At 44.1% G+C, this 20,069-nt stretch overlaps 1 protein-coding gene across 1 annotated transcript; it reads left to right on the forward strand.

The window, feature by feature from the left end:
* Positions 1–1,822: 1,822 nt before the first annotated feature.
* C7H11orf52 (chromosome 7 C11orf52 homolog) lies at positions 1,823–19,215 on the forward strand. The gene is made up of 4 exons (XM_060787187.2): positions 1,823–2,191; positions 11,968–12,008; positions 14,438–14,484; positions 16,470–19,215. The coding sequence occupies exons 1-4, from the start codon at positions 2,154–2,156 to the stop codon at positions 16,719–16,721; spliced, it is 378 nt and encodes a 125-aa protein (XP_060643170.2). The 5' UTR covers positions 1,823–2,153; the 3' UTR covers positions 16,722–19,215.
* The last annotated feature ends 854 nt before the right edge of the window (positions 19,216–20,069 follow it).

The following is a 20,069-nucleotide window of genomic DNA, read 5'->3' on the forward strand; positions in this document are numbered from 1 at the left end:
GACAAAGGACTCTTGTCTGCTGGAGCTAGGTGTGAATGTTTCAACTGACCACCTTGATTAGCAAACCCATTGTATATAAACCCTTTTTCCTAGTTCCAACAGACCTCACTACCTCTGAGGATGCTTGCCATAGATGCAGGAGAAATGTCAGGAGAGAATGCCTCTAGACCATGGCCATACAGCCCGAAAAAAACCTACAACAACCCAGTGATTCCGGCCATGAAAGCCTTTGACAATACATTGAACTGGATTGTTGTAGGTTTTTTCTGGGCTATATGGCCATGTTCTGGAGGCAATTTTTCTTCTGACTTTTCGCCTGCATCTATGGCAAGCATCCTCAGAGGTAGCGAGGTCTGTTGGAAGTAGGAAAAATGGGTTTATATATCTGTGAAATGACCCGGATGAGACAAAGGACTTTTGTCTGCTGGGGCTAGATGTGAATGTTTCAGCTGATCACCTTGATTTGCATTCAATGGCTTGGAAATGCCCGGGGGGAGTCCCTTGTTGAGAGTGATTTTATGTGCCTGTTTGTTTCCCGTCTGTTGTTTTGCTGTTGTGATTTTTGAGTCCTTTAATACTGGTAGCCAGATTTTGTTCATTTTCATGGTTTCTTCCTTTCTGTTGAAATTGTCCATATGCTATTTGTGGATTTCAATGGCTTCTCTGTGTAGTCTGACATGGTGGTTGTTGGTGTGGTCCAGCATTTCTGTGTTCTCAAATAATATCCTGTGACCAGGTTGGTTCATCAGGTGCTCTGCTATGGCTGACTTTTATGGTTGAAGGAGTCTGCAGTGCCTTTCATGTTCCTTGATTCGTGTTTGGGCAATTCTGCTGCGTTTGGTGGTCCCTCTGTAGACTTGTCCACAGCTGCATGGTATACGTTAGACTCCTGCAGAAGTGAGAGGATCCCTCTTGTCCTTTGCTGAACATAGCATTTGTTGGATTTTCTTGGTGGGTTTGTAGATTGTATGTTGGACCACACCAACAACCACCATGTCAGACTACACAGAGAAGCCATTGAAATCCACAAGCACGTGGACAATTTCAACAGAAAGGAAGAGACCATGAAAATGAACAAAATCTGGCTACCAGTATTTTAAAAAACTCTAAAATTACAACAGCAAAACAGCAGAGAGGAAACAACCAGGCACATCTTAACACCTCTCAACAAAAGATTTTCCCAGGCTCAGCCAGGCCTTCAAATGCTAATGAAGGTGGTCAGTTGAAACATTCACACCTAGCTCCAGCAGAGAAGAGCTCCTTGCCCCGCCCCAGCCATTCCACAGATATATAAACCCATTGTCCTAATTCCAACAGACCTCACTACCTCTGAGGATGCTTGCCATAGATGCAGGCGAAACGTCAGGAGAAATGCCTCTAGAACATGGCCATATAGCCCGAAAAAACCCACAAGAACCTAATACATTGAACATTACATTTTATTTATAATTATATTATATTATATATTATTATAATATTATATATTATTATATTATTATTATATTAATAATAATACAATATTATTATAAATAATAGAATATAATAATATTATATTATTAACATAGCAGAGGAGACAAGTGGGACTGTCTTCTGCCCCCCTCTGCCCAATATCTGCTTGGAATTGGGTGATCTGAGTCCACACTCAGTGGATTTGATACAGCTGCGTGGAAAGAGGCTTAAGGAAAGTCTTTTGGGGAGCCCCAAACTGCTGCTGGCAGGATCCCACAGCCCTAGGGAGGGCGAGCGGTGTCAAAGCGCATTAAGTCCACAGTATGGATGGGCTTTCAGTTCCCTCTGGAGCTGACCCAAATGGAAAGCAGCAACAGCAGCAGGAGGAGGAAGAGCCTCTCTCTCTCTTTCTCTCTCTCTCTCTTTCTCCTCCTTCCAAGGCACGCCTCCCAGGCTTGTGGTTGCCTTTCGCAAGGGGAGCAAGGTGTGTGTTTTCCTCCCTAATCCAAATCTCCCAGGTGAGAGGGGTGCCCTCCCTGCTTGCCAGGGGCAGGGTGGCCTTTGGTGGGAGGGGAGGGTGCCCTCTTCTTCCTCCTCCTCCTCTTCCTCCTCCTGCTTTGCCTTGCTTGGAAGAGAGAAAGAAAGAAAGAGAAAGGAAGAAAGAAAGAAAGCAACCAGGAAATGCGGCTTCTGCCGGAGAGGCGATGGGCAACCAGTGCGGAGGCGCCTGTGCTGGGAAAGGGTGAGTTTGGGTCGCCCCAAAGCCTTACTCGAAGGGGGAAAGGGTGGGGGATCCAAGGGAGACCCTTGGGAGCAGCCAATCGGTGCCTCCATCCTATATACAAGCGGGAGGGAGGGCCCTTCCAGAGCCTTTCAGTCTCTCTGTGGCTTGGGAAAGAAGGCAGCCCAAGAGTAGCCACTTGTTGGCCACCCCAAGGAAGAGAAAGGCTTCTTCCCCATAGTTTGAAGGGCAAACTTGCCAAAGAAAGGGGTTCAAGACCCAAGCTTGACTTACACTGCCCTATCTCTAACCCAGGATCTGAATCCAGCTGATCTGCTGGTCCCAAATGGCAGTGTAGACTCATATAATCCAGCTCTCTTCCCAATATTCAGATGGAATTTCCTTTCTTGTAGCTTGAAGAAGGAAGAGAAAGGCTCCTTCCCTATAGTTTGAAGGGCAAACTTGCCAAAAAAGGGGGTTCAAGACCCAAACTTGACCAACACTGCCCTATCTATAATCCAGGATCTGAATCCAGCTGATCTGCTGGTTCCAAATGGCAGCGTAGACTCATATAATCCAGCTCTCTTCCCAATATTCAGATGGAATTTCCTTTCTTGTAGTTCGAAGAAGGAAGAGAAAGGCTTCCTCCCTATAGTTTGTAGGGCAAACCTGCCAAAGAAAGGGGTTCAAGACCCAAACTTGACCTACACTGCCCTATCTATGTCCCAGGAACTGAATCCAGCTGATCTGCCGGTCCCAAATGGCAGTGTAGACTCATATAATTCACCTCAAAGCAGATAATCTGGGATATAGGGCAGAATAGACTCAGCCTTAGAATCATAGAATCCTAGAGTAGGAAGAGAACTCATGGTCCATCCAGTCCAACCCCATTCTGCCAAGAAGCAGGAAAATTGCATTCAGAGCACCCCTGACAGATGGCCATCCAGCTTCTGTTTAAAAGCCTCCAAAGAAGGAGCCTCCACCACACTCCAGGGCAGAGAGTTCCACTGCTGAACAGCTCCCACTGTCAGAAAGTTCTTAGATCATAGAATGATAGGGTTGGAAGAGACCTGCTCACACAGTCAGGAAGTTATTCCTAATATTCAGATGGAATTTCCTTTCTTGTAGCTTGAAGAAGGAAGAGAAAGGCTCCTTCCCTATACTTTGAAGGGCAAACTTGCCAAAGAAAGGGGGTTCAAGACCCAAACTTGACCAACACTGCCCTATCTATGTCCCAGGAACTGAATCCAACTGATCTGCTGGCCCCAAATGGCAGCGTAGACTCATATAATCCAGCTCTCTTCCCAATATTCAGATGAAATTTCCTTTCTTGTAGTTCGAAGAAGGAAGAGAAAGGCTTCCTCCCTATAGTTTGCGGGGCAAACTTGCCAAAGAAAGGGGTTCAAGACCCAAACTTGACCTACACTGCCCTATATATGTCCCAGGATCTGAATCCAGCTGATCTGCTGATCCCAAATGGCAATGTAGACTCATATAATCCAGCTCAAAGCAGATAATCTGGGATATAGGGCAGTATAGACCCAGCCTTAGAATCATAGAATCCTAGAGTTGGAAGAGAACTCATGGGCCATCCAGTCCAACCACCTGCCAAGAAGCAGGAAAGTTGCAATCAAAGCACCCCTGACAGATGGCCACCCCTGACAGATGGCTGTTTCAAAGCCTCCAAAGAAGGAGCCTCCACCACACTCTGGGGCAGAGAGTTCCACTGCTGAACAGCTCACACAGTCAGAAAGTTCTTCCTAATGTTGAGATGGAATCTCCTTTCTTGAAGTTTGAAGAAGGAAGAGAAAGGCTTCTTCCCTATAGTTTGCAGGGCAAACTTGCCAAAGAAAGGGGTTCAAGACCCACACTTGACCTACACTGCCCTATCTATATCCAAGGATCTGAATCCAGCTGATCTGCTGGTCCCAAATGGCAGTGTAGACTCATATAATCCAGCTCAAAGCAGATAATCTGGGATATAGGGCAGTATAGACCCAGCCTGAGTCTAAGACTCATAGAATCCTAGAGTTGGAAGAGATCTCATGGGCCATCCAGTCCAACCCCATTCTGCCAAGAAGCAGGAGAATTGCATTCAAATCACCCCTGACAGATGGCCATCTAGCCTCTGTTTAAAAGCCTCCAAAGAAGGAGCCTCCACCACACTCCGGGGCAGAGAGTTCCACTGCTGAACAGCTCCCACTGTTAGAAAGTTCTTAGATCATAGAATGATAGGGTTGGAAGAGACCTGAACAGCTCTCACAGCCAGGAAGTTATTCCTAATATTCAGATGGAATTTCCTTTCTTGTAGTTCGAAGAAGGAAGAGAAAGGCTTCTTCCCTATAGTTGGCAGGGCAAACTTGCCAAAGAAAGGGGTTCAAGACCCAAACTTGACCTACACTGCCCTATCTATATTCCAGGATCTGAATCCAGCTGATCTGCCGGTCCCAAATGGCAGTGTAGACTCATATAATCCAGCTCAACGCAGATAATCTGGGATAGAGGGCAGTATAGACCCAGCCTGAGTCTTAGAATCATAAAATCCTCATGGGCCATCCAGTCCAACCGCATTCTGCCAAGAAGCAGGAGAATTGCATTCTAACCACCCCCGACAGATGACCATCCAGCTTCTGTTTCAAAGCCTCCAAAGAAGGAGCCTCCACCACACTCCAGGGCAGAGAGTTCCGCTGCTGAACAGCTCTCACAGTCAGGAAGTTCTTCCTCATGTTCAGATGGAATCTCCTTTCTTGTAGTTCGAAGAAGGAAGAGAAAGGCTTCTTCCCTATAGTGTGCGGGGCAAACTTGCCAAGGAAAGGGGTTCAAGACCCAAACTTGACCTACACTGCCCTATCTATAACCCAGGATCTGAATCCAGCTGATCTGCTGGTCCCAAATGGCAGTGTAGACTCATATAATCCACCTCAAAGCAGATAATCTGGGATATAGGTCAGTATACAGCCAGCCTGAGTCTTGTTTTGCTTTGGAGTTTGTTTGGGTTTTTAGGACTGCAACTCTCAGCCTCGTTCTGACACACAAACTGGGGTTGGCTCTATAGAGCACATTTCTTCATCTATAGCACCTATTTATGTATTTATTTATTTATTGCATGCATTTCTGCCCCGCCCTTCTCCCCCTCCCCCCACCCCCCAAGGAGGACTCAGGGCGGCCTCACACAAGCATCCTATGATGGTATCAGCATATAAACAATCAAAAATTACATTTAAAACATTCACAATAATTAAAAACGCATTATACAATTCATTAAACAATAAATTAAACATGCCAATTAAAACCAAATCCAAGTCAGGGAAAATTCAAATGTTGCAGATATCCCAAGTTTTCTTTTCAATTACTGCTGTCCACTAATCGAATGCCTGTTCCCAAAGCCAAGTCTTCAATTGTCTTCTAAAGGACAGGAGGGAGGTGGAGGAAGAGAGTTCCACAGATGGGGGGCCACTGCCGAGAAGGCCCTGTCTCTCCTCCCCACCAACCGCATTTGCAAAAGTGGTGGGATCGAGAGTAGGGCCTCTCCTAACGATCTTAAGCTTTGTGATGGTTCGTAACAGGAGATACGTTCGGAGAGGTAGTCTAGACCAGAACCGTTTAGGGTAGTGGTTCTCAACCTTGCGAATGCCGTGGCCCCTTAATGCCGTTCCATATGTTGTGGTGACCCCCAACCATAATATTGTTTTCGTTGCTACTTGATACCTGTCCTTTTAGTACTGTTATAAATCGTAATGTAAATATCCGATATGCAGGATATATTTTCATTCACTGGACTAAATTGAGCACAAATACCCAATATGCCCAAATGTGATTGCTAGTGGGGTTGGCGGGGGGAGGATTGATTTTGTAATTTGGGAATTGTAGTTGCTGGGATTTATAGTTCACCTATAATCAAAAAGCATTCTGAACTCCACCAGCGATGGATTTAAACTGAACTTGGCACAAAGAACTCCCATGACCAAGAGAAAACACTGGAAGGGTTTTGTGGGCATTGACCTTGAGTTTGGGAGTTGTAGTCCACCTATATCCAGAGGAGCACTGTGGATTCATGCAATGATGGATCTGGACCAAACTTGGCACGAATACTCAGTATGCCCAAATGTGAACACTGGTAAAGTCTGGGGAAAATAGACCTTGACATTTGGGAGTTGTAGTTGCTGGGATTTATAGTTCACCTATAATCAAAAAGCATTCTGAACTCCAACAGTGATGGATTTAAACCGAACTTGGTACAAAGAACTTGCATGACCAACAGAAAACACTGGAAGGGTTTGGTGGGCATTGACCTTGAGTTTGGGAGCTGTAGTTCACCTACATCCAGAGGAGCACTGTGGATTCATGCAATGATGGATCTGGACCAAACTTGGCACGAACACTCAGTATGCCCAAATGTGAACACTGGTAGAGTCTGGGGAAAATAGACCTTGACATTTGGGAGTTGTAGTTGTTGGGATTTATAGTTCACCTACAATCAAAGAACATTCTGAACTCGACCAACAATAGAATTGGGTCAAACTTCCCACACAGAATCCCAATGACCACCAGGAAATACTATGTTTTCTGATGGTCTTGGGTAACCCCTTTGACACCCCCTCACGACCCCCTCAGGGGTCCCGACCCCCAGGTTGAGAAACACTGGTTTAGGGCTTTAGAGGTTAAAATCAGCACTGTGAATTGTGTTCGGAAGCTGATCGGCAGCCGGTGGAGCTCGCGTAACAGTGGAGTTGTACGCTCCCTGTACGCTGCTCCGGTGAGTAGCCTGGATGCCAACCGTTGGACTAATTGAAGCTTCCAAGAGGTCTTCAAAGGCAGCCCCATGTAGAGAGCCTTGCAGTAGTCTATTTGGGATGTAACAAGAGCATGGACCACCTATCCGTACTCGCTCTGTGAATCCTCAATTGTACGCAACTACTTGATCTAGCTGACATTGGACCTCCATGATCCATCAGGCATCCATCAAACTGCATCCCACCCAGGCGCACCCATTTTCGGGGAAGGACTCACAAACAGACGGAAGACTTTGAATTCACAGATCACAGTTTATTACATTGTTGTTAGGAATTGTGGGAGTTGAAGTCCAACCTGGAGGGCCCAAGCTTGCCCATGCCTGCTCTATAGATTTGTTGCAGCTTGACCTGCTATGGAATCATAGGGTTTGTAGTTGGGTGAGGAGCCCATATCCATGAACCCTCTGAAGATGTTGTTGTTTAATTGGGGTCAAGTGGACTTCAACTGTATGAAAGAGAGGCTCCTCAGGGTGCGTCTACACTGTCGAGTTAATGCAGTTTGGCTCTGCTTTGCCCTCACGGCTGGGTGCTATGGGATCCAGGGAGTTGTAGCTTGACACTTTTTGGCAGAGGAGGCTGAAGAAGTCCTTGTGAAACTCCATTTCCCATGCTTTGCATAGCATCCAGCCATGGCAGCTCAGGTCTCGCAGCCATGGGTTCCTTGGTTGAGTCTCTAATGCCATCAATCATAGGTCTCTTTGGGATTTCCTGTGAGGATGGTGATGATGATGATGATGGGTCATGCCTGAACAGAGGAATAGCATCATCTAGTGGAGAAGAGACAGGACATGCATGTCCCAATCCATTGATCAAGTTGCCTTGATTTGGAGAAGTGAGAAGTTTTAGGGTTGTACTACAACTTCCAGGTTCCCCCAGACAGCTTTGATGAAGCTTCTCCTCCTCCTCCTCCTTCTCCACTCCTCCTCCTCCTCTTCCTCCATCCCCGTCTTCACCTCCTCCTCCTCCTTATCATCTTCTCCTCTTCTCCTCCTCCTTTACCACCTCTCCCTCCTCCTCCTTCTTCTCCACCTCTTCTCCTCCTTCGCCCTCTTCATCTCCTCCTGCTTCTCCTCCTTCTCCACATCATCTTCTTCACCTCCTCTTCTCCCCCTCCTCCTTCTCCTCCTTTTCCGCCTCCTCCTCTTCTACTCCTCCTCCTCTTCTTTCTCCACTTCTTGTACTTCTTAATCTCCTTCTTCTCCTCCTTCCACTTCTTTACCTCCTCTCCTCCTTCTCCACATCATCTCCACCTCTTCTTCTCCTTCTCCACCTCTTCTCTTCCTCCTTCTCTTCCTCCTTCCCCTACTTTACCTCCTCCTGCTCCACATCATCTTCTCCACCTCTTCTTCTCCTCCTCCATTCCCTTCTTTATCTCTTCTCCTCCTTCTCCACATTATCTTCTCCACCTCTTCTTCTCCTCCTTCTTCTCCCCCTTCCCCTTCTTTACCTCTTCTCCTCCTTCTCCACATCATCTTCTCCACCTCTTCTTCTCCTTCTCCTCCTTCCCCTTCTTTACTTCCTCTCCTCCTTCTTCATATCATGTTCTCCACCTCTTCCCCTCCTTCTCCACCTCCTCCTCCTTCTCCTCCTTCCCTTTCTTTACCTCTTCTCCTCCTTCTCCACATCATCTCCACCTCTTCTTCTCCTTCTCCACCTCTTCTTCTCCTCCTCCTCCTTCTTCTCCTCCTTCTCCTTCTTTACCTCCTCTCCTCCACATCATCTTCTCCACCTCTTCCTCTTCTTCTCTATCTCTTCTCCTCCTCCTCCTTCTTCTCCCCTTCCCCTTCTTTACCTCTTCTCCTCCTTTTCCACATCATCTTCTCCACCTCTTCCTCTTCTTCTCTATCTCTTCTCCTCCTCCTCCTTCTTCTCCCCCTTCCCCTTCTTTACCTCTAATCCTCCTTCTCCACATCATCTTCTCCACCTCTCCTTCTCCTCCTTCCTCCTCATATTCCTCCTCTTTCTTCTCATCCTCGTGAAACCATCATCCAGACTTTAGAGAAACTGCTCAAAATAGGTTCACCACCTTACAGCACTGCCTTAAATTTCAGATTGTAGAATTACTGCAGTTGGATACCACATTCACTGCTGTGACTCAATGCTATGGGGTCCTGGAAGTTGTAGTTTGGGGAGTACTCTTTGGCAGAGAAGGCCACCTTTGGAAATGACATGACTCCATAACATTGGGCCATGGCACTTAAAGTGGGCTCAAGCTGCATCCATTCTACAGTGTAGATGCACCGCTTTGTCTCAGAGGGTCATCTCCATAGAGGACAGTTTGCAAAGGGAGCGGCCGGACCCTTGGCCCCACTTTCCTTGTTCTAATTTGAGAGAATCCACCTGAGTTTGGATGGGTGTTGCCAACCATCTTCTGAGCAGGGGATTAGTTTGCAGCCGGACTCAGAATAACTCCTGTTGCGGGGAAAGGCCTTGCCAGCCAATACAAGGGGAGAGCAGCCCTGGGAAACCCATACCGGGCCTGTTCTTCTCTCGCTAAACAGGGCAGGGTGGGACCGAAGGGGGAATGCCAGCTAGGATATTTAAAGACGGGCTATTTTAATGGCATGGCATGGCATGGCAGGAAAGGACACACAAAGGGAGGTGTGCAGAGATCCTTTGTGCTCCTCTCTTGACAACTTTTGAGTATGGGGGTGGGCTGTGTGTGCATCTACTCTGGAGAATGAATGCAGCCTGAGACCACTGTGACAAAAACTCAGCCAGAACTAAATAATAATAAAGAAATGCCCATCAAAAAAGTAGAGCTTTCTATTATATGGGTCTGTGAGGTCCTCTGTCTGTCTGTCAGTCTGTCTACCGCCCTATCTATCTACCTATCTATCTATCTATCTATCTATCTCACCTACCTACCTGCCTACCTACCTCTCTCCTATCTATCTATCTATCATCTATCTATCTATCTATCTATCTATCTATCTATCTATCTATCTATCTATCTATCTATCTCACCTACCTCCTATCTATCTATCTATCTATCTATCTATCTACCTACCTATCTACCTATCTACCTATCTACCTAACCTACTTACCTACCATCTATCTATCTATCTATCTATCTATCTATCTATCTATCTATCTATCTATCTATCTCACCTACATATCTACCTACCTACCTCTCATTCATCTATCTATCTATCTATCTATCTATCTATCTATCTATCTATCTATCTATCTGCTTGTCTCTATCTATCTATCTACCTATCTATCTATCTGCTTGTCTCTATCTATCTATCTATCTATCTATCTATCTATCTATCTATCTATCTATCTATCTATCTGCTTGTCCATCCATCCAGCCATCCATCCATCCATCTGCTTGTCTGCCTGCCTGCCTGCCTGCCTGCCTGCCTGCCTGCCTATCTATCTATCTATCTATCTATCTATCTATCTATCTATCTATCCTACCTATCTCCTATCTCCTATCTCTCTATCTCTCTATCTATCTATCTATCTATCTATCTATCTATCTATCTATCTATCTATCTGCTTGTCCATCCATCCAGCCATCCATCCATCCATCTGCTTGTCTGCCTGCCTGCCTGCCTGCCTGCCTGCCTGCCTGCCTGCCTACCTATCTATCTATCTATCTGTCTATCTATCCTACCTATCTCCTATCTCCTATCTATCTATCTATCTATCTATCTATCTATCTATCTATCTATCTATCTATCATCTACCTATCTACCTACCTACCTATCTATCTAACCTACTTACCTACCATCTATCTATCTCACCTACCTACCTTCTATCTATCTATCCTACCTATCTCCTATCTATCTATCTATCTATCTATCTATCTATCTATCTACCTACCTACCTACCTACCTACCTCTCTTCTATCTATCTATCTATCTATCTATCTGCTTGTCTCTATCTATCTATCTACCTATCTATCTGCTCGTCTCTCTCCCTCTCTATCTATCTATCTATCTATCTATCTATCTATCTGCTTGTCCATCCATCCAGCCATCCATCCAGCCATCCATCCATCTGCTTGTCTGCCTGCCTGCCTGCGTATATCTATCTATCTATCTATCTATCTATCTATCTATCTATCTATCTATCTATCTATCCATCCTACACTGGTGTTTTGTTGGATTTTTTGGTAAATCATATTGATACAAAGCATCCACAATCAATTCTGACTGTCTATGTGTTGGGCCCATTTACAGACAAGGAAATCAACATTTATTACATTCAAGGAATAAGGAAATTGTCCTTTAGTGTGTGTTTACACTGTAGAAGGAATGCAGTTGGACTCCACCTGAGCTGCCAAGGCTCAATGCAATGGGATCCTGAGAGTTGTAGGTTCCATAACATCAAAACAAAACCTCTCCCCCTTATAGAAGCCAAAGCCCCACTGCGCATGCACCAGGACAGTGACAAACCAAGGCTTTGGAACAAGAACAAAAACTCTTTAAGGAAAAATCCCTAAGCAGGGAGAGGAAAATATCTACCCCCCCCCCCCCCAAATGAGGACGGATTGTACTCAGTGGGTACGGGCAGTGGACCAAGTTTCGGAATGGAAAAATTGGGTAGGAGGAGGACATAAAACGGAACGGCTGGAAATACAAACAGAAGGACCTAGGATCATAACATTCATTGTACATCCTGCTTATAAATATTATTAGGAAAGTAGTAGTCACAATGTTAATAAAACCCAGCACAATGTTGTTTTTTAAACATTAGGCTGTGGGGGTCAAGGTTTGAATCCCTGTTCAAACCCCTAGACAAGTCACACTCTCTCAGCCTCCAAGTGTTGTGAGATTTCAGCCCGACTCGGCCATGGAAACCCAATGAGTGACTTGAGCAAATCATACTCCCTCGACCTCACAGGGAGGCGAAATGCAACCTCCTTGGCCCCAATCTTGCCATGATAGATTTGCCTTAGGGTCACCATAAGTTAGAAATGGAAAGTCGGAGTACTTTCAGAGGAGTCAGGTCTTCTGAATGTAATGCACCTCTTTCTCCCGTCTTTTTCTTTAGGAGCTGTCCTTCGCTGTTCAAGAGAAAGAAAGAAAAACCAGGTGAGTAATTCATGCTCACTGAAAGGTCATTGTATACATTGAATAGTTGTAAGTGGGAGTCTTTATCAGGAGCTTCTTTGAAAGCAGAGTTTGGAGACGTAATGTTTTTGGACTGAGTTCTCCATCCAATGGGACGACTTTTAGGCTGCATCTGTGTGCTGGCATGGCTAGTTTGGAGATTTGAATTCCTTTTCTTGCACGGCTAGTTTGCATGAATCTATTTAAGCCATGCATTTTGCAATAAGGTAGCAACAAAGATCCGCCTAGTCAAAGCCATGGTATTCCCTGTAGTAACCTACGGATGTGAGAGCTGGACCTTAGGGAAGGCTGAGCGAAGAAAGATAGATGCTTTTGAGCTGTGGTGTTGGAGGAAGGTTCTGAGAGCGCCTTGGACTGCGAGAAGATCCAACCAGTCCATCCTCCAGGAAAGAAAGCCCGGCTGCTCACTGGAGGGAAAGAGACTAGAGACAAAGTTGAAGTCCTTTGGCCACATCATGAGGAGACAGCAAAGCCTAGAGAAGACAATGATGCTGGGGAAAGTGGAAGGCAAAAGGAAGAGGGGCCGCCCAAGGGCAAGATGGATGGATGGCATCCTTGAAGTGACTGGAATGACCTTGAAGGAGCTGGGGGTGGTGACGGCCGACAGGGAGCTCTGGCGTGGGCTGGTCCATGAGGTCACGAAGAGTCGGAGACGACTGAACGAATGAACAACAACAACAAGCATCCCTCAGGTTGCAATCATAGGGCCAACAATTTGGCCATCATCGTTAGAATCTTTAGACCCGCCCCTTTTCCCAGGGTTTTGGAGGCAAAGGAGAACCTTTGTTCAGTCTCACTGTTTGAAGCCATCTGGACACATTCCAGCTTGTCAATATCTCTCTTGAATTGTGGTGCCCAGAATTGGACACAATATTCCAGGTGTCGTCTCACCAAGGCAGAATAGAGCATGGGGAGCATGACTTCCCTAGATCTAGACACTAGGCTCCTCTTGATGCAGGCCAAAATCCCATTGGCTTCTTTTGCCGCCACATCACATTGTTGGCTCATGTTTAACTTGTTGTCCACGAGGACTCCAAGATCTTTTTCACACGTCCTGCTCTTGAGCCCGGCATAGTCCCCCATTCTGTATCTTTGCATTTCGTTTTTTCTGCCTAAGTGGAGTAGAGTATCTTGCATTTGTCCCTGTTGAACTTCATTTTGTTAGTGGAGCCCACATCAGTAAGGGTTAGATTACAGTCAGCCTGGGAGAAGTTAAAAAGGGGATTTTCCTTTAAAGAAGAAGTTATTGAAGACATTTGCCTGTCCTTCGTGGGCAAGATTAGGAATTCACCAGTTGCCTAAAAGCTTGGAATCATTTGCTTAACTTTACTGAAGACAAGAGAAGTTTCTGTTTGATTGTTCATTAATAAAGGACTTTGTTATACTTCACAAGCCATCTAAAGATCATTTGTGGAGGAAAACCTCTGAGAACTTCTCTTTGGGAACTTCTCCCCTGGCTTCTCGTTGGACAAAGGTTGCACGTCCGGTCCTAAAGGAAATTCTTTACAGGCCCAGCGCGAGGCAGAACATAAACAGTGGGTGCCTGTGGTGTTGGCCATCTCGATGGGTGTCACAATTGTGGGTCTGATTTGGGGGTATGGAAGAGGATGAGGGAGGAAAGGAAGGGGTCTGAGGCTGTTGGGAATTGTGGGAGTTGAAGTCCAAAACAACTAGAGGGTCAAAGTTTGTCCATGCCTGTTGTAGATAGATGCAGCTGAAAGATCCTTTCAGAAAGCAACAAACAGGAGAAATAAACAGAAAAGCTACCTGCTTGCCCAGTGTAGACTTAGCCTTTGCAAAACATGTTCTGGGACAAAATAGTCTGTAGATAAATAAACAGAATGTTCCAAAGTGTTTTTCCTAATTTTGGAGGCCTTAAAGGGAGACCTCTGTCCTTGCTTTTTTTCTTCTGCAGGGTGTTTCCATGGACAATGTGGGTTTGTGTCCCTCGAAGCCGTGCCCTTGTGGCAAGCCTTTGGCCAAAGGAAGGGATTTGGTTATTATCCAGGGAGGAAAGGAGTCATGCGCTCGCTTTCCGTGGCTCCGCTGGGTTAAACATTGACAGAAAGGTCACAAAATGTTTCTGTTCTCAGAGAAGCAAGTCACTTTCGCACCATTTAGAAAGAGGCACAGTCAACACTTGCATGTATAATGTAGACTGAATGCAGTTGCACGCTACTTTGGTTGCCTCCACTCAATGCCGTGGTATCCTGAGAGTTGTAGTTTAGAGAGGCTAAAGACCTTGCAAAACTACAAATCCCACCATTCCATACCATTGAGCCATGGCAGTTAATGGATGTCAAATGGCATTCGCTCTACAGTGTCGATGTGTTCCTTGTTTTGGGCCAGCCACGTTCTTTCCCAAATTATATCTACTGTTTCTTTTACAGGATCCAGAATCAATAAGAAGAGTATTCAGCGCCCAGAGAGCAAAAAGGTAAACTCTTTCCCAAGAGATGCAATGCCAGTTGCAAAACCATAGTAGACCTGGGTGCATCTACTCTGTAGAATGAATTTGAATTGCATTATGTGGCAGTGTAGAGCCAACTTATATTTAAGTCTATTTTAGTGTTTATATACTGTAGGTTTCCAATTATAAATTCTATTTTTTCAGTGTCATAAGCTGCTTTGAGTCTTGCTTAAGAGAGGAATGTGGAGAATAAATGATGATGATGGTGATTGTGGTGATGTGATGTGATGTGATTGTGGTGATTGTGGTGATGGTGATGACAATAGTGATGAAAATGGTGATGGTGGAGATGATAGTGATGACAATGGTGGTGATAAGAATGATGACAATGAAGGTGATGATGATGACAGTGATAACGATGATGGTGAGGATGATGATGGTGATAGTGGTGGTGATGATAGAGATGATAGTGGACGACACTGATGGGGATGATGATGGGGATGATGATTGTGATGACGATGACAGTGATAACAATGATGGTGAGGATGATAATGATGATGATGGTGATAGTGGTGGTGATGATGGAGATGATAGTGATGACAATGGTGGTGATGAGAATGATGACAATGAAGGTGATTACAATGATAGTAAGGATGATAATGATGATGGTGAGAGTGGTGGTGATGATGGAGATGATAGTGATGACAATGATGGTGATGAGGATGATGTCTATGAAGGTGATGACGATGACAGTAATAACAATGATTGTGAGGATGATAATGATGATGGTGGTGGTGGTGATGATGATGGAGATGATAGTGATGACAGTGGTGGTGATGAGGATGATGACAATGAAGGTGATGACGATGATGGTGAGGATGATAATGATGATGACGATAGTGCTGGTTATGATGGAGATGATAGTGATGACAATGATGATGAGGATGATGACAAAGGTGATGACGACAGTGATAACGATGATGGTGAGGATGATAATGATGATGGTGATAGTGGTGGTGATCATGGAGATGATGGTGATAACAATGTGGTGATGAGGATGATGACAATGAAGGTGATGATGATGACAGTGATAACGATGATGGTGAGGATGATAATTATGATGTGATAGTGGTGGTGATGATGGAGAGGATAGTGATGATAATGGTGATGGTGGAGATGATAGTGATGACAATGGTGGTGATAAGAATGATGACAATGAAGGTGATGATGATTATAGTGAGGATGATAATTATGATGTGATAGTGGTGGTGATGATGGAGATGATAGTGATGACAATGATGGTGATGAGGATGATGACAATGAAGGTGATGATTATGACAGTGATAACGATGATGGTGAGGATTATAATGATGATGTGATAGTGGTGGTGATGATGGAGATGATAGTGATGACAATGATGGTGATGAGGATGATGACAATGAAGGTGATGATGACGACAGTGATAACGATAATGGTGAGGATGATAATGATGATGTGATAGTGGTGGTGATGATGGAGATGATAGTGATGACAATGATGGTGATGAGGATGATGACAATGAAGGTGATGATGATGACAGTGATAACGATGATGGTGAGGATGATAATTATGATGTGATAGTGGTGGTGATGATGGAGATGATAGTGATGACAATGATGGTGATGAGGATGATGACAATGAAGGTGATGATGATGACAGTGAGAACAATGATGGTGAGGATGATAATGATGATGTTGATGATGGTGGTGGTGATGGTGGAGATGGTAGTGATGACAATGAAGGTGATGACGATGACAATGATGATGATAATAGTGGTGATAATGGAGATGATAGTGATGACAATGATGGTGATGATGATGACAGTGATAACGATGATGGTGATGATTATAATGATGATGGTGGTGGTGATGGTAGTTATCACAATGATGGTGACAAAGACAGTGATAATGATGATGGTGGTGATGTTGATAAGCCCTGCTGTGACATTACATCTTCACATTTTCCATCTCCAGGGCTTTGAAGTGGCTCCGGTTTACGACGAGGTCTCCGAGTTTCCCGTCTACGCCAGTGTGAGCAAGCCCAAACCAGTCAAGCGCGAGGACAGCAGCGTCCACTATGCAGACATCCAGGTCTTCAGCAAAGTCCGGCAACGCTCGGCCCATGAGGTGAAAGGCCTGCAGAGCCAGGGTGCCACTGAGTACGCCACCCTCAACTTCCCCCGCACCGCCCCAAAATATGACAGCAAGAATGGGACCCTGGTGTAGTTTTCCTGATTGCGCTGATCACCATTATAATATATGTCAACATGGAGGTGTCCTGGATTTTGTGCCGGGTGTCCGGATACGTTCGACATCTCTGGCGCTTGTGACAGTTTCGGAGACTTTTATTTTTTCCGAGAACGTTGCTTTAATATCTACCAAAACCGTTCCTCCGTTGTGCCAAGAAAAAGACTATTTGGGATGAAATAACAGGAGATAAAAGACAATGGAGTCTCTCTTGTTGTCCCTTTTAGGGCACATAGGTATGAGATGAAATAAAACTGGAAAGCTTGGAGCCAAAAGCACTGTTTTCTGGAAACGCCTTTCTTTGCAAAACCAACAATTGCCCTACTTCTATTAATGCATTGGCGACATCCATTGTGACGTTATGTTTGCAGAGTACGATTAAGGAAATGCTATGAGAGTGGCTGAATAAATAGATATATAACTAGCTGTCCCCTGCCACGCATTGCTGTGGCCCACATGAGGGTTCTGTGTAGGAGGTGTGGCCCAATTCTATCATTGGTGGGGTTCAGAATGCTCTGTGATTGTAGGTGAACTATAAATCCCAGCAACTACAACTCCCAAATGTCAAGATTCTATGTTCCCCAAACTCCACCAGTGTTCACATTTGGGCATATTGAGTATTATTGTTGAGTTTGGTCCAGATCCATCATTGTTTGAGTCCACAGTGATCTGGATGTAGGTGAACTACAACTCCAAAACCAAAGGACACTGCCAACCAGACCCTTCCAGTATTTTCTGTTGGTCATGGGAGAACTGGCGTCAAGTTTGGTTCAATTCCATCATTGGTGGAGTTCAGAATGCTCTTTGATTGTAGGTGAACTATAAATCCCAGCAACTACAACTCCCAAATGACAAAATCAATTTTTTGGAGTGAAGGACATACATTGGGTTGTTAGGTGTCTTGTGTCCAAACTTGGTGTCAATTCCCCCAGTGGTTTTTGAGTTCTGTTAATATTACAAACAAACATTACATTTTTATTTATATAGATTATCTCAAATGGTTGATGCAATTGGATAAACACAGACTTGGAATTTTTCTCTTCCTTCCTTTTAATTTTCTGCAATTAAAAAAATACAGAAAAGACTCTTGCAGAAGGATCTGTCAATGCAATGCGTTTAAGAGATAACAAAATGCCTTTTGGAGAAAGGGAAACGGGGCCAAGGCTTTGCGTGTTGGAAGGCATGTGTAACAGATCAAATGCTAACATTTAATGTGTTTGGAAATGATGTCCTTTGATTACTATTACTATTATTATTCGCACTGAATGGTAGGACTCACGGAGAAACAGCGTGAGCTTATATTTCCTATATATATATTTATTGCAATACAATAACTGGAAATTAATGACTTGCGGTCTTCCTCAAGACAGTTCCAAACATCATCTCAAACAATTATGTTTCTGGGTTGTTGTAGGTTTTTTTGGGCTATATGGCCATGTTCTAGAGGCATTTTCTCCTGACATTTCGCCTGCATCTATGGCAAGGGTCCTCAGAGGTAGTGAGGTCTGTTGGAACTAGGAAAAAGGGGTTTATATATCTGTGGAATGACCAGGGTGGGACAAAGGACTCTTGTCTGTTGGAGCTATGTGTGAATGTTTCAACTTACCACCTTGATTAGCATTTGATTGCCTGGCAGTGCCTGGAGCAATCTTTTGTTGAGAGGTGATTAGATTATGTTTCTCGTCCTCGAGGTGATAGAAATAATACTTCTAAAAGTATTGCTAAAATTGCTTGTTTCCAGGTGGAGCTAGGTGTAAATGTTTCAACTGACCACCTTGATTAGCATTTGATTGCCTGGCAGTGCCTGGAGCAATCTTTTGTTGAGAGGTGATTAGAATATGTTTCTAGTCCTCAAGGTGATAGAAATAATACTTCTAAGAGTATTGCTAAAATATGGTTGTTTCCATATTATTGCAGTTTGATACCATTTTAGCCACCCTGACTTTGGGTAGAGATGGCTAAAGAAGACCTTGTGAAACTACAGCTCCCAGGGTCCCATATCATGGATCCATAACAGTTTAAAGCGGTATCAAACTGCACTCATTCTGCAGTGTAGATGCCCCTTTATGCCACTTAAGGACATATATTTCTGTATCAAAGACACTTTCCATATTACATATCTCAACGGCTTAATTGTAATAATGGATTTTAGAGGTTTGGCCAGGATTAAATGTTTTGATTCTACTCCAATCTCTGTGATTAACGTAAATGACATTTTGCCACGTCTCAACTCCCGAAGAATATCTCTGTTAAATCCCTTTTTAAATTCTCACTCATGTTTGCCTTCCTTTAGGTAAGCTTTAAGGTCCTTAAATAAGAGACATGACGGATAAAATTGCGTTACTCTGACGACTATTGTACAAAGGAAGGCGATTCCTGTTCATCTAACGCAACCACAAAGCTGAAAAAGCACAGAAATCTGTATATATATCTTTATTATTCTGATTTGTACAATAAAGAGCTGGATAAGAAATGCCCGGAAAGCCTTTTTTGGGTAGAATATTTTGGTAGGAAACACATATTTTTCAAATAATTAAGAACAAAAGGGATTGCTCTGGTTGGTTGGAAGATGCGTCAACAGGAAGGATGTTTGTGGTTTTCATGATAATAATAATAATAATAATAATAATAATAATAATAATAATAAAGTATGGTTATAATATAGTTTAAAATATAGTAACAAATCAATAATATACAAATAATTATAATATTATTTATTTATTGAGTTAGAAGCGAACCAATAGGAAATACATGTTTTTCAAATAATTAAGAACAAAATGGATTGCTCTGGTTGGTTGGAAGATGCGTCAACATGTGGTTTTAATAACAATAATAACAATAATATAGTATGGTTATTTATTTATTTATTTATTTATTTATCGTGTCATCAGCAACCATACCATTGTATTACAGTTCTAGCAGAGCAAAGCAAACACACAGATTAAAAAAAACAAGAAAAAAAAACAGATTTTGCAAATTTGGTAGTTGGTTAAATGTCCTTTGACCAGTATCTGGCCACTTGGAGCGCCTCTGGTGTTGCCGCAAGGACATCCTCCATTGTGCATGTGGCAGGGCTCAGGTTGCATTGCAGCAAGTGGTCAGTGGTTTGCTCTTCTCCGCACTCGCATGCCGAGGATTCCACCCTGTAGCCCCATTTCTTGAGGTTGGCTCTGCATCTCGTGGTGCCAAAGCGCAATCTGTTCAGCACCTTCCAAGTTGCCCAGTCTTCTGTGTGCCCAGGGGGGAGTCTCTCATCTGGTATCACCCATGGATTGAGGTTCTGGGTTTGACTTTGCCACTTTTGGACTCTCGCTTGCTGAGGTGTTC

This window comes from Anolis sagrei, chromosome 7 (genome assembly GCF_037176765.1).
Source record: "Anolis sagrei isolate rAnoSag1 chromosome 7, rAnoSag1.mat, whole genome shotgun sequence".
Classification (NCBI taxonomy): domain Eukaryota; kingdom Metazoa; phylum Chordata; class Lepidosauria; order Squamata; family Dactyloidae; genus Anolis; species Anolis sagrei.